General features: G+C 66.8%; 2 protein-coding genes across 2 annotated transcripts; both read left to right on the forward strand.

Annotated features, from left to right (window-relative positions):
* Window positions 1-401: 401 nt before the first annotated feature.
* Window positions 402-7,465, forward strand: VTJ83DRAFT_5491 (uncharacterized protein; the record flags this gene model as incomplete). Its single annotated transcript, XM_071012097.1, has 3 exons — window positions 402-448; window positions 581-1,214; window positions 1,280-7,465. 3 exons carry the CDS (start codon window positions 402-404, stop codon window positions 7,463-7,465), a joined length of 6,867 nt encoding a protein of 2,288 aa, XP_070864866.1.
* A 1,836-nt stretch (window positions 7,466-9,301) lies between these two features.
* VTJ83DRAFT_5492 (uncharacterized protein) lies at window positions 9,302-13,223 on the forward strand (the record flags this gene model as incomplete). Its single annotated transcript, XM_071012098.1, has 4 exons — window positions 9,302-9,366; window positions 9,430-9,580; window positions 9,677-11,685; window positions 11,771-13,223. 4 exons carry the CDS (start codon window positions 9,302-9,304, stop codon window positions 13,221-13,223), a joined length of 3,678 nt encoding a protein of 1,225 aa, XP_070864867.1.
* Between the last annotated feature and the right edge of the window lie 262 nt (window positions 13,224-13,485).

The following is a 13,485-nucleotide window of genomic DNA, read 5'->3' on the forward strand; positions in this document are numbered from 1 at the left end:
CATCCAAACAAGCTCCCACTTCCGTCTTGGCGACCATCGCGCTCACTCGCACCCCTTCTCCACACGAGAGCCGCCTCACGTCTCACCCACAATCTTCGCCACGGTTGAACCCCCCCCCCCCTGACGAGCTTCGCGATGGAAGATTCTCTCTTCCTCCTCCTCCTCCTCCTCCTCACCACCACCACCACCACCACCACCCTCTTTGTTCAACGCCAGGTAGTGGGGACGGCCGTTTGATCACGACACTCAACGGCGTGGCCTGCGGGAACCAACTCACTATGATACGCTCCTTGTACTGATAATTTGTCCTTCTTTCTTGTAATATTTTGCCCCATTGACTGGGCTGGTTCTCCCTTTCTCTTCTTCCTCCCGCCACTTTCTCGGAGCTCGCCGTCGTCAAAATGGCCGTTGAGGGTGCGACGCAGGCCCTCGTCGCCGCTTTTCTTTTGTGAGTCTTGATCCACGAAGAGAGAGAGAGAGAGAGAGAGAGAGAGAGAGAGAGAGAGAGAGAGAGAGAGAGAGAGAGAGAGAGAGAGAGAGAAGACGCCCCAAATCTCGAGAATGACTGACCCCTGAGCAGTGGAATCGTCCTGAACGCGGCCTCGGCCGCCCTCGTTCTTTACTTCAAGGGCTATGGCCTCGCAACGCTGTTCCGAGACAGCCAGAGGCTGGTCCTCGTGTTTTTCCTTGTGAGCGCGGCCCTGTGGGCCCAAATCGACTTCGTTTCCCTTCTTTTCGACGTGACGGCGTCGTCCATGCCGTGCCAGATCACCATCATCTTTTCCACCGTATTCGACCAGCTCGCCAGGTTCTCCATCGAGCAGTTCCTGCTGTGGGCCTTCCATAATCCTAATGGAGCCAAGCTCTCCGTCGCGCACATGGCCGCCCAGGCCCTCGTGCTGGCCAGGTTCGCCGCCGGTGCCGTCTTCGCCGGCTTCACCAGGCCCCAGACCGACGACTTTTGCGTCGCCACCACGTCGGCGCTCCCCGTCGGCATCGCCGTCGCCGGCCTCGACGGCGCCGTCGTCCTGCTCCTCCTCGTCCAGGCCAGGTCCGCGGGCGCTCCCCGGGGAGACCGGGCCCGCGCCTTGATGGCCGTCCTGCTGGGCCTCGCCTTCTGGACCGGCACGAGCGTGCCGCTGTTCCTCGGCATGGCCAGCCTGCCCTTTGCGACGAGGACCGCCCTTCCCGCCGCCGGCTTGCTCGCGGCCATCGTCGCCGTGACGGCCGGCGCCGACGTCCTCAGCGTCTCGCGCACGACGACCTCCCGCCCCCCGAGGCCCCGTCGCCCCGCCGCTTCAACATCAGCCGCGACATCTCGACGTCCGGCACCGACGCCCCGCCGAGCCGCTACGAGGATCTCAAGGAGGCCGCCATCCGCTCCTCGACCGCCTTTGTCAACCCCCGCGAGGCCCCGAGGGCCAAGGACGAGACGACCGTCATGCCCGCGTCCGAGCTGGCCCGCCGGCTGGACAAGATGACCGCGCCGTCCCAGAAGAAACACGTCGCCGGCGGCAAGTTTGCCATCAGCAACCCGATCCTGCAGGAGAACGCGGAGCAGAACCCCCTGAACAAGATCGCCGTCGTCGACCTCCAGGCGGCGGCGGCGGCCGAGAGGGAGCGCCGGGCCAAGATGCACGAAGAGGAGCTCAAGGCCGCGAGCCGCCCGCCGCCCCGGCCAACGGTGGGGATGGCGCCCGAGGAGATGGCGCTGCAGCGCGCCGTCAGCGTCAAGCGGAAAGAGGTTGCGTCCGTCGCTGGCTCCCTCAAGCCCGAAGAGCCCGCCGTCGCCGTGACCACGTCCGCCAAGCTCTCCCCGGGGCCCGAGGAGGCCCGTCGGAGGTCCCCACGCCCGGTTCCCCAGGAGGAAACCGTGCAGCCGCGCCAAAAATCCCCGACCCGGTCCGTCGAGTCGGCTTCCTCGCAGCAGGCGGTGCCCCGGCCGAACCGCCCCTTGACGACGACGCAGCCGCTTCTGAAGACGGACATCCGGCCGTCGAGGACGCTCCCGCCGTCGCCGCCGCCGGCCGCGCCGGAGCCCGCCAAGACCCCGCTCCAGCGCCGGCCGACCATCGGGCTCCCGTCGAACCCCCGGGCCAAGAGCGTCAAGGTCCCCGACGAGGCCGGCTCCCAGCACCGGACGGTCTTGTTCCTCAACAACATCGAGTACGACGACCCGCTCTTCGTCGAGACCATCGTCAAGACGGCCGGCAACCCCGTCGGGAAGCGGCCCGCTCCTCCCGCCGAGGCGCAGGCGCCCGCCACCGCCAAGGAGAGCCAACCGGCGCGGTCGGCATCGGTCCTCAACCGCCCTCGTCCGATTCCCCGGAAGCCCGCCCACTCGCCGGCCGACCTGGCCCACAGGCGCAGCCGATCCGGCGGCTCCATCATCGGCAGGAAGTCCGTGCTTACCTCGACTGCTGGCAGCCCGACACGGCTTCCGCCCCTGCCCTCCCTTCCCAGGACGGCGGGGTTGCCGGCCCGGCCGCATCCCAACGACACCAAGAGCATGACGTTCGAGGAGAAGGTCACGCTGCTCTTCCCGACCCCCCCTAGCGGCAACGCCATCAAGCGCAGGTCGTCGTCCGTCCCCGAGGTCCCCACCATCCCCGTCTCGTACTTTGAGGCTCCTAGCCCGACCGACCGGACGACCAAGACGTCCTTCCGCACGGACAGCATGACGCGGGTGGACGAGATCCCGCGCACGCCCGGCAAGGCCGCCGCCGACGCCCAGCCGGCGGAAACCAAGCGCCGGTCGTCGGGCGTTTTCCCCGTGTCCGTGCGGGCGTCCGCTTGGACCGAGGCGGCCTCGTACAGGACGGAGGATGACAGCATGACCAACTGGAGCGCCATGAACTCCCCCCAGATCGCCGTGGCGGCTCCCGTCCTGCAGGGCCTCGCCCCCGCGCCCATCCAGATGCCTCCGCGCCACATGATGACCAAGGACACGAAGAGCACGCAGTCCTTTGTGCCCGACACCCGCTCCATGGTGAGCCTCCCCATCATGCTCGATACCTCGCAAGATTTCGGAGAGGTCCAGCCCGTGGACGTCTCGGCCGTCCAGGCTCCGACCGTCCAGGTTCCCGTCGAGGCGAAGCCGGCCGAGGAAGAAGAGCCCGCGGCTCCCCAGCCCGAACCTGCTGCGAAGCCTCAGCTCGCGACGGCCGAGATGCCCACGTGGCACCGCCGCGTCGGCGACGAGTGCCCGACGTTTTCGGACCGGAGGGAGAACAGGAGGTCAAAGAAGATGACCCCGCCGGCGCCGCTGCCGCTGCACAGGATATCGACCAAGAAGGTCCTGGCCATCCAGGTCGAGCCCTCTCCGTTGGAGTCCCCCGGGCAGGCCATCCAGATGATCCAGGCGCAGCTCAGGAACCTCGACCAGATCGGGCAGGGCTCTCCGGGCAGCGCCGCCCGTCGCCAGGCGCTGCTGGAGGACCTCGAGCGCGAGATGGGCCAGCAGGCCGAGCACTGGCAGGAAATCAAGCACGACATGGCTCGCGACTCCATGTCCAGCGTGCCGACCGCGTCCTCCACCGCCGTCAACTCCCGGCACGCGTCCGTCGCCAGCACCATCAACCTCCTCCGGGAGGACCCCCACGGCAGGAGCACCGGCGCGGATCGCCAGGCGCCTTTCGCTCGCGTGCGGAACAACGCCACTCTCGAGGTTCCGCGGGTGTCGAACCGCGACTCGGCCAGCCCGCAGCTGAGCAAGTGGCAGAAGCGGCTGACGGAGGCGCAAATGGATTACATGGACGCCAAGCTGCTCCTTCGTCAAAGCAACGTCAACTTCATGCAGCTGTCGAGGGCCCAGCTGGCGAGCCCGACGCCTCCGGAGTCGGACAATTCCGATTCGGAGCCCTCGCCGCCGGTGCCGAGCTTGCCCCAGGAGGAGGTTCCGGTCAAAAAGACCTCCGTCGTCGAGCCCCAGGCCTGGCTTTGGACGGCCCCGTCGCACGAGACGGCCGCCGCCAAGGGCCTTCTCTGGACGCCTCCCGCCAAGCAGCCCGTCCAGGTCCAGGTTGTGCTTCCGGCGCTCTCGGTCCGGCTGCCCCAGCGCAAGGGCCTGCCGCCCCTCGCGATCCAAAGCTCTCAGCTTTGGCGCAAGCCCTACAACACTGCCAACACCTCCTCCACCGGCCTGTGGCGCCCCCGCTGGGCCTCCGCCGCGCCTCCCGCCCAGCGCCTCTCGCGGCCCACTCCTCCTCCCCCTCCGCAGCAACAGCAGCAGCAGAAGCCTCCGCGTCCCGTCACCCAGCGCCCTCCTCGCCGCAGCAGGCGCATGACCTCGCTCCCGGATATCCTCGAGAGCCCCGAGCCTCTGCCGAACAAGCGGGACACGCTCGGAATCTTCCAGTTCCCCTGGGGCGAGAAGTCGGACACCGCCACCATCCCGCCGCCGCCGCCGCCGCGCCAAAGCACGCTGTACATGGCCATGCCGGGCACCATGACCACGGGTGGTCCTGTCCCGGTCATGCCTTTGGCAAGGCCCGCCGAGTCGTACTCGTCGTCGTTCTTTGACGAGTACGACGATGACGAGGTGGATAGCGACGAGCTCCAGATGGATTCGGAGGAGGAGGGCAGCGAGGGCGAGGATGACTTTGATGAGACCACGCTCTGGGAGATTGCGAGCTTGCTCAAGACGGACGCGGTCCCCTCTAAGAAGAGCCTGATCGGCCCTTCGGTCAGCGGCGCGGTGGCTGATGACTACATGGACAACGAGCCGGCTTCAGATGAGGAGAAAGAGGAGGAGGAGCCCTCGCAGGAGTCCATCGTCATCGCCCTGGCCGAGCCGCGCGAGCTGCTCCTCGAGGAGGGCCGCGAGAGCGCTGCGGTTGAGACCGTGACGGTGGTGATGGAGGAGGTTGCTCAAGCTAAGCCGACGGCCCCGCCGGTGGCCCGGATCGGTCTTCCCGCCAACCCGAAGGCCTCGCTCAACCGCCAAGTCACCCCCGCCGCCGTCGAGGAGCAGGCCCCCAAGCCCGTCCAGACGAAGCCGTCCGCGGGCCTGTGGGCCCCGGCCGCGCCTACGAAGCCCGCCCCGCAAGGCGGCCTGTTCCAGCCCGGAACCAAGCGCATGCCGTCTACCGGCTCTCTCGAGGAGCCGGCGGCCAAGTCCATGCCGCGCACCCCGCGCCCGGCCGTGGAGATGCCGCTGGAGCCGCTGACCTCCTCCAACCTGTGGGCTCCCGCCAACGTCGCGCCCAAGGCCGACAAGAACTGGATCCTGAGCGCCCAGCCGCAGCGGTCGACGGGCCTCTGGACCCCGCCTCAGCAGACGGCGAAGCCTGCTCAGCACGGCGGCCTGTTCCAGCCTGGAAGCCGTCGGGCGCCGACGACCGGCTCGCTCGAGGAGCCGGCGGCCAAGTTTATGCCCCGCAGCGCACGCCCTGCGGCGGAAAAGCCGTTGGAGCAGCTGACCTCTTCAAATCTGTGGGCTCCGGCCCACGCCGCGCCCAAGGCCGAGAAAAACTGGATCCTCGGCGCAACGGCAGTCAAGAAGCAGGGATCCGGCCTGTGGAGCCCGGTGGAGCAGATGGTGGTCGCCCCGGCGGGAGGCCTGTTCGTGCCTGGAGCCGTGCGTCGTGCGGATCAGAACCGCAGGTCGGACGAGGAGCCGGCCGCCAAGCACATGGCGAGGAAGCCCAGGGCGGCGGAGGAGAAGCCGCTCGAGGGCTTGACTTCTTCGAGCCTCTGGGAGGGCCGGACCGCCAAGCGCAACTCCCTGAACTGGATCCTCGGCGACAAGGCGCAGCAGAAGCAGGGATCCGCCGGCCTGTGGAGGCCGTCGACCCGGGTCGGGAAGCCCCGGCCCCGGAGCGGCCTGTTCGTGCCGGGAACTCGCCGGCCTGAGAGCCTGCGCTTCACTTCCGAGGAGCCAGCGGCCAAGCTCATGGCCCGGAAGCCGCGCGCCGTGGAGGACAAGCCGCTGGAGCAGCTGGCGTCCTCGAGCCTCTGGGAGGGCCGGACCGCCAAGCGGAACTCCCTGAACTGGATCCTCGGCGGCAAGGCGCAGCAGAAGCAAGGATCTGCCGGCTTGTGGAGACTGTCCACCCGGGTCGGGAAGCCCCGGCCCCGGAGCGGCTTGTTCGTCCCCGGGTCCCGGCCGACCGGGTCGATCGAGGAGCCCGCGGCCAAGTATATGATCCGCAAGCCGCGCTCCGTCGAGCAGAAGCCGCTGGACAAGCTGACCTCGGATAGACTCTGGGAAGCTGCCGTTGCGGTCAAGACGGAACGGAACTGGATTGTTGGCGGCGAAGCGAAGAAGCAGCCAAAGACAAAGATCATCCAGCGCCATCACGCCACCCCTGCCGATTGGAAGGCTGCTCTCGACGAGGCCGTTCGCGCCAGCTACCCTCCCACCGCCAGCAAGAAGCTTACTCGCGTCGCCGCCACCCCCGCGCAGTGGGCTGCCGCTCTCGAGGAGGCCATCGCTCTCTCGTACCCTCGGGCGCCCGTCTTCGACGCCTCCATCAAGCACCCCGTCTTTGCCGCCTCCTCCCTCATCACCCGCTCCGAGTGGTTCCATCCCGCCGCCACGGGCTACACCTACGACGTGGCCAACGTCCACCCGGTCTTCTTCGGCTCCCTTGCCATCACCTGCCCCGAGGACCAGGTGCACCCTGCCATCTCGGCCTACGCCAGCCGCAAGCTCCGCCGCCAGCGCTCCCGCGAGCGGAGGGCCGCCGCCGCCGCCGCCGAAGAGAAGCGCCTCAGCCGCAGCCGCAGCCGCAGCACGCGCGGCAAGGACGTCCAGGCGGACGGCTACTACGTCAGCTCGGCGAGCGCCAGGGCCATCGAGGCGCGCATCGAGGCGCTCGAGCAGGAGAGGCTGTGCGTCGAGCGCGCTGCCAAGGAGGAGTACCGTCGTCGCACGTCGACGTTGATGATGGCCGCCGCCGCTGCTCCGGCTCCGGCTCCGGCTCCGGCCGCGGTCGAGCCGACGGATGTGATGCTGATGCCCGCGGGCATGGAGACCGTTCAGACCCTCCAGCGCCACCTGAGCTGGCAGATCCGGCAGTCGCTTGTCCTCCCCAAGCCGGCCGAGGAGGAGAGGCCCAAGGCCACCCGCAGCAGCAGCGTCCGCAAGACCAAGGCGATCAAGCTCGCCACCTCCCCCAGCCCGTACCTCTGGACGCCCCCGGCCCAGCCCGCCGCCCAGCCCGCCGGTCTCTGGTCCTCTTGCGCCGCGTCCCTCCGCACCACCTCGGCCCCGGCCGTCGGCGAGGACGCCCTCGCCGCGGAGCTCCGGGTGCGGCGCAGGAAGCAGTGCCAAAAGCACCAGCGCCGGGCCGAGATCCTGGCGCAGATCGCGGCGGTGGAGCGCGGGATGAACCCGTTTGTGGAGTGCGAGAGGTTCAAGGAGATGGCGCTGTGGGATCGCCGCGAGAGGAGGAGGGAGGTGAGGCGGGAGATGAAGAGGGGCGAGAGGGGGGATTGGCCGCATACCGTTTGCGTGAGGTGAGGGCTGTTGTTGAGGCGGAGGAGGAGAAGCGGGGGAGGAAGGTTGTGCTGAGGTATGAAGTCGGCGGGGAAGGGGAATGTGAAGGGACCGGAGAGTTGGTCGAAGGGTGGAATTGATTGATTCATCTTCAATTCATTCGATTCTTTTTTTGTTCTTTTTTTTTTTCTTGGAGGGGTTGTTGTTGTTTGAGAGAGAAAAGTTTGGAGGAATGTGCCTTTGTGTATTTGGATTCATTCTACCTACAGCAAAGGCACTTTACCTCGGTACATACTTGAGGTACAGAATTACATATCACTAGGTACCTTGCCTGACTTGAACGAAGTGTTTTTGAAGCTGAACGGTGAGTCGGGTTCCCTGCTGGCCCCTGAGCATACGACATCCCGTGTTGAGTAGGTAGCGATGCTCCTGGTCCAGGAGATAATAGTTCCTCCGGAAGACACAACAGAGCCGAAGCAGAGGTGCTGCCGGCTGGCGTCCCGGAAACGGGAATCGTGGTTCACAAAGCAGACGCCAACTGCATGATCATGCCGGTTCTGTAGAGCACGCCCATTTCTTTTGGTTGGTTCTCTTTTTCTTTTCAGGCTCGTTTCCGCATCATTGTCTTACACAGCACGTTGCCATCCTCATGTACCTCCCGAGGGTGGATACGGCTCGGACGGTTGCTCGCCGGACGCCGGACCGGGCCTCTTCTGTCTTCTTTGGCTTATAGTAGATCATGGTTGTTGAGCTTGGAGGGTTTCAGCAGCATGATCAGTCGCTCCAGAAAATCCCAGAGCGGGACGGATGGCTTCTACGGAAACGCAGCCGACGAGGAGGTGAAGTACACAGTATCTATCTCAAAACGTTGATATGGAACCCTTCCCAGGAAACCAGCATCTCCGCGGGCGATCCCGGGGAGAACACAAACACCAAACACGCAATCGCAACGTTGCCCCTGATTGGCCAAACGGTAGCGTTGCGGCGGCGGTCCCCCCACTTGTTATCCTTATCTCTCGCTGCCCCTGATGCGCGTGCTGTACTGCGTACATGGCTGTACTGCGTACATGGTTTACACCGTATTACACTCCACTAACAACAGATGCTGCGATGCTCCCGTGCCGCAAAGAGCCCCGTCAACACCCTCTCCCGGTTCCCGTCCGTTACGATGGATGCAATGGTGAATACTATTACTGTGTATACACTGTTGAGAAGGGAAATGCCATGGCCATGACCATGACCATCTGGGGTCATCATGCCCCTGTCCACGCTTCGGGATCCGCAGATCTGGCCCTGCGAGAGAGAGACGTCTGGAGCCACTCCCGAGACGCAGACGGAGAGCCGGCGGCTTATAGCTGTGGAACCACATGGCCGTGTCTCCCTATCCGCTCTCCGTCCGTGGAGATGCGAGGCCGTCCGCACCCCGCGCCCGCTCCGTCCGTGCTGCCATGACGAGTGTCTTGGAGGTGGAGTACGGGCCGTGGTTGCGGCATCGACACACCGGAGATGGGCTTCTCCGTTCTGCCTGGGCGCGTGGGTCATGGGCTTTTCCTGCCGTCGCTGTCTCCGATGGCATCGGCTGGGGAGGGTGTTGCATGGACTGTGTATATCTGCTGAGGGAGAGCGAGTAGATATGGACCCCCCCAACAGGGTGTTGTTGCTTTCTTGCGTCGGGGGCATGGTGGTTATGAATGTCTTACTCGAAAGACCCGTGGCGATATCTATAGCATCCAAGAACCCTCTCGGCCTCTCGCGTCGTTCCCTCTCGTTGTTGTCGAGCCAGCCAGCCGTGGCAGTTCGGTCCCCGGCCATCGCCAACCTCGCTGTCGCCCATTCTCCCCTACCACCACCTTGCCCGACATGGCGGTCGGCGCACGCAAGAGGGTCGTTGTCGTCGGCCTGGGCATGGTCGGCATCAGCTTCATGTGCGTCTGGAGCCAGAGAGCCCGCTGGCGTGGATATCCCCCCTCCCGCTAACCGCCGGCCAGAGAGAAGCTCCTCAAGCTCGACGCGAGGACGCGAGAGTACGACATCACGGTCGTTGGCGAGGAGAAGCATGTCGCCTACAACCGCGTCGGCCTCACCACCTTCTTTGAGCACCGCAAGGTGGAGAACCTGTACCTCAACCCCTTGGAATGGGTACGTCTGCCGTCTCGCCATCTCTTCCCGCCTGCCGGCCTGTCTGCCTGCCTGCTGCCGATGGGACATCCAGCTGACTCTCCCTCCCCTTCCCAGTACGAGAGCATACAAGACGGCGCCCTCACCTGGCACACCAACACCAAGGTGGTTCAAATCTCGCCTGCCCAAAAGTCCATCACCTGCGCCGACGGCCGCGAAATCTCGTACGACCTTCTCGTGCTCGCCACCGGCTCCGACGCGGCCCTGCCGCTGGACCTCCCCAACCACGACGCCGAGGGCGTCTTTGTCTACCGCACCGTCGAGGACCTCGAACGTCTCATCGCCTACTCGGCCCGGCACCCAGGCACCGGCGGCGCCGTCGTCGGCGGCGGGCTCCTCGGCCTCGAAGCCGCCAAGGCCCTCATGGATCTCGAGCGCTACGCCAAGGTCAGCGTCATCGAGCGCAACGGGTGGCTGCTCGGCCGCCAGATGGACCGCACAGGCGGGACCATGGTGGCGGACCAGGTCCGGGCGCTCGGGGTCGACGTTTTGCTCGGGAGGAACGTCGCCGAGATCGAGGTGGACGAGGAGAAGCGCAGGGTGAAGGGGGTCAGGTTCCGCGAGGGGGGCTCCCTCGAGTGCTCGACGCTGTGCTTCGCCATCGGCGTGCGCCCGAGGGACGAGCTCGCGCGGCGGGCGGGGATCCGGTGCGCGGAGCGGTCGGGGGGGATCGTGGTCGACGACGGCCTGAGGACCAGCCACGAGGACGTCTACGCCATCGGCGAGTGCGCCAGCTGGGAGGGCCAGCTGTTCGGGCTGATCGCGCCGGGCGTCGAGATGGCCGACGTCCTGGCCTTCAACCTGACGCAGGCCAAGCTGCACCGGCCTCGCGCCTTCAAGCAGCCCGACCTCAGCACCAAGCTGAAGCTGCTCGGCGTGGACGTGGCCAGCTTCGGGGACTGCTTCGCCGACGTCCAGGGGCCCAAGCGCCTGCCTCCCAAGGCGAGCAGGGCGCTCCGGGCGAGCGGCGCCGGCCCGGCCTCGGCCCAGGTCAAGACGCTCACCTACCAGGACCCCTTCCAGAACGTGTACAAGAAGTACATCTTCACCGCGGACGGCAAGCACCTCCTCGGCGGCATGATGGTCGGCGACACGAGGGACTACGTCAAGCTCGTGCCCATGGTCAAGAACCACAAGGAGCTCGAGAGGCCCCCCGCCGAGCTCGTCCTCGGCGCCTCCAAGAAGGACGACAACGACGGCAACGACGACGACGACGACGACGACGACGACCTGGACGACGACACGCAGATCTGCAGCTGCCACAACGTGACCAAGGGCGAGGTGGCCCGGGCGGTCCGGGACGGCTCGTGCAAGTCGGTCGGCGACGTCAAGACGTGCACCAAGGCCGGCACGGGCTGCGGCGGGTGCGTGCCGCTGGTCACGTCCATCGTCCACAAGGCCATGAAGGACATGGGCAACGAGGTCCAGAACCACCTCTGCCCGCACTTCCGCCACAGCCGCGCCGAGCTCTACCACATCGTCATGGCCAAGCGCCTCCAGACCCTGCCCGAGGTGATGCGCGAGGCGGGCGTCGACCCGGGCAGCCTCGGCTGCGAGGTGTGCAAGCCGTGCCTGGCGAGCATCCTGTCGAGCCTCTGGAACCGGCCCGTCATGGACCCCGGGGTGCACGGGCTGCAGGACACCAACGACCGGTTCCTGGGCAACGTGCAGCGCGACGGCACCTACAGCGTGGTCCCGCGCGTCCCCGCCGGCGAGATCACGCCCGACAAGCTGCTGGCCATCGCCCAGGTGGCCAAGGAGTACAACCTGTACACCAAGATCACGGGCGGGCAGCGCATCGACCTGTTTGGCGCCCGCCGGCAGGACCTGATGGGCATCTGGAGGAGGCTCGTCGACGCCGGCATGGAGAGCGGGCACGCCTACGCCAAGGCGCTGCGCACCGTCAAGAGCTGCGTCGGGAGCACGTGGTGCCGGTACGGCGTCGGCGACAGCGTCGGCATGGCGGTGCGCCTCGAGGAGAGGTACAAGAGCATCCGAGCCCCGCACAAGATCAAGGGCGGCGTGAGCGGCTGCGTGAGAGAGTGCGCCGAGGCCCAAAGCAAGGAGTAAGTCTTGGTGTTGTTTGTTGTCTCCCCTCTCCCCTCTTCTCTCTCTCTCTCTCTCTCTCTCTAACACGCACGCACACGCAAGCTTCGGCCTCATCGCCACCGACAAGGGCTTCAACATCTACGTGGCCGGCAACGGCGGCGCCAAGCCCAAGCACGCCGAGCTCCTTGCCAAAGACGTGCCGCCCGCCGAGGTCGTGCCCATCCTCGACCGGTACCTGATGTTTTACATCCGCACGGCCGACAAGCTGCAGCGCACGGCGCGCTGGCTCGAGTCCCTGCCCGGGGGCATCCGCTACCTCCGGTCCGTCGTCCTCGAGGACTCGCTCGGCATCAGCTCCGCCCTCGAGGCGCAGATGCAGGAGCTCGTCGACGGCTACTTTGACGAGTGGGCCGAGGCCGTCCGCGCGCCGGCCGTCGCGGCGCGGTTCCGCCAGTTTGCCAACGCCGACGAGGCCGTCGAGGCGGTCGAGCTCGAGGAGGACCGCGGGCAGAGGCGCCCGGCGTTCTGGCCCAAGGACGGCGGCGTCGGCGGCGTCGGCGGCCAAGACCGCGACTTTGCCGCCCTCGCCGCCCGCTGGTCGTCCGCCTCCTGGGAGCCCCTCCTGCCGGCCGCCTACTTTGCCGGCGCCGACTCGCTTCCCAACGGCATCAGCGCCGCCGTCAAGCGCGGCGACACCCAGCTCGCCATCTGGCGCTTCAAGGGCCGGTACTACGCCTCGCAGCACATGTGCCCGCACAAGCGCGCCTTTGTCCTCGCCGACGGCCTGCTCGGCGAGACCGTGGCGCCATCGCCCGGCGGCGGCGGCGGCGGCGATCCCTCCGGGAGCGACTCGGGCTACTCCTCCCGGTCCGACTCCCCGACCCCACCACCTGCGGTTGCCGCCGCCGCCGCCGCCGCCGTCACGGATCCTTCCTCTCCCTCTTCTTCTTCTTCTCCTTATTCTTCCTCTCCCTCTTCTTCCTCTCCTTCTTCTTCCTCTCCCTCTTCTTCCTCTCCCTCTTCTTTCTCGTCCTCCTCCTCCACCACCACCCCCACCACACCCACAAAAGACACCATCGCGCCGCCGCCGCCGCCGCCGCCGCCGCCGCCGTCGTCAGCCCCCTACATCTCGTGCCCCCACCACAAGCGCAACTTCTCGCTCGCCACGGGCGCCTGCCTAAGCGACCCCGGCTCGGGCTTCTCCCTCGCCACCTTCCCCGCCGAGGAGCGCCTCGACCCGGCCAGCGGCGAGGCGCGCGTCTACGTCTTGCTGCCGCCCGCCGCCGAGCTGGACGCGGCGCTGGGCACGGCGCGGTGGAAGGTGCGCCGGGGCGAGGCCGGGCCGGGCCAGATGGACGAGGTGGATCGGGCGCTGGGGTTCGCGGGGCGGGGGAAGCCGCGGCGCGGGGTGGTGAGGCGGGTTGGCCGGAGAAGCGGCGGCGGAAGCGAAAGCGGCGGGGATGGGCAGGGGAAGGTCGAGGTGGTCAAGGTGGTGAGGGATGGATGGGCCGGAGGGGCGGCGGGAGCCGGGTGCGGCATGGCGCCCGAGTGGTGATCTCGGCGGCGCGGTGAGGAGTTACAAGGCGAGGGAAGGGCGTTGTCTGCAAGGGGTGGTAGAGAAGGCATGGGGACGGATGGCTTCGAGACGGCGGCGTTGGGGTGTTGGTTTGGTTGCGTTGGTTTTGCCAAAGAAAAAAAGGGGGGGGGGGGGGCAAGCTGGCCTTCTACGCTGTTGTCAGTCTCATATTGTTCGCCAAGGTACCTCTTTACTTCGCCTTACGCTTCTCAGGGGGTGGCTCGACGAAGGCGAAACACGT

This window comes from Remersonia thermophila, chromosome 5 (assembly GCF_042764415.1).
Source record: "Remersonia thermophila strain ATCC 22073 chromosome 5, whole genome shotgun sequence".
In the NCBI taxonomy this organism is placed as follows: Eukaryota; Fungi; Ascomycota; class Sordariomycetes; order Sordariales; family Chaetomiaceae; genus Remersonia; species Remersonia thermophila.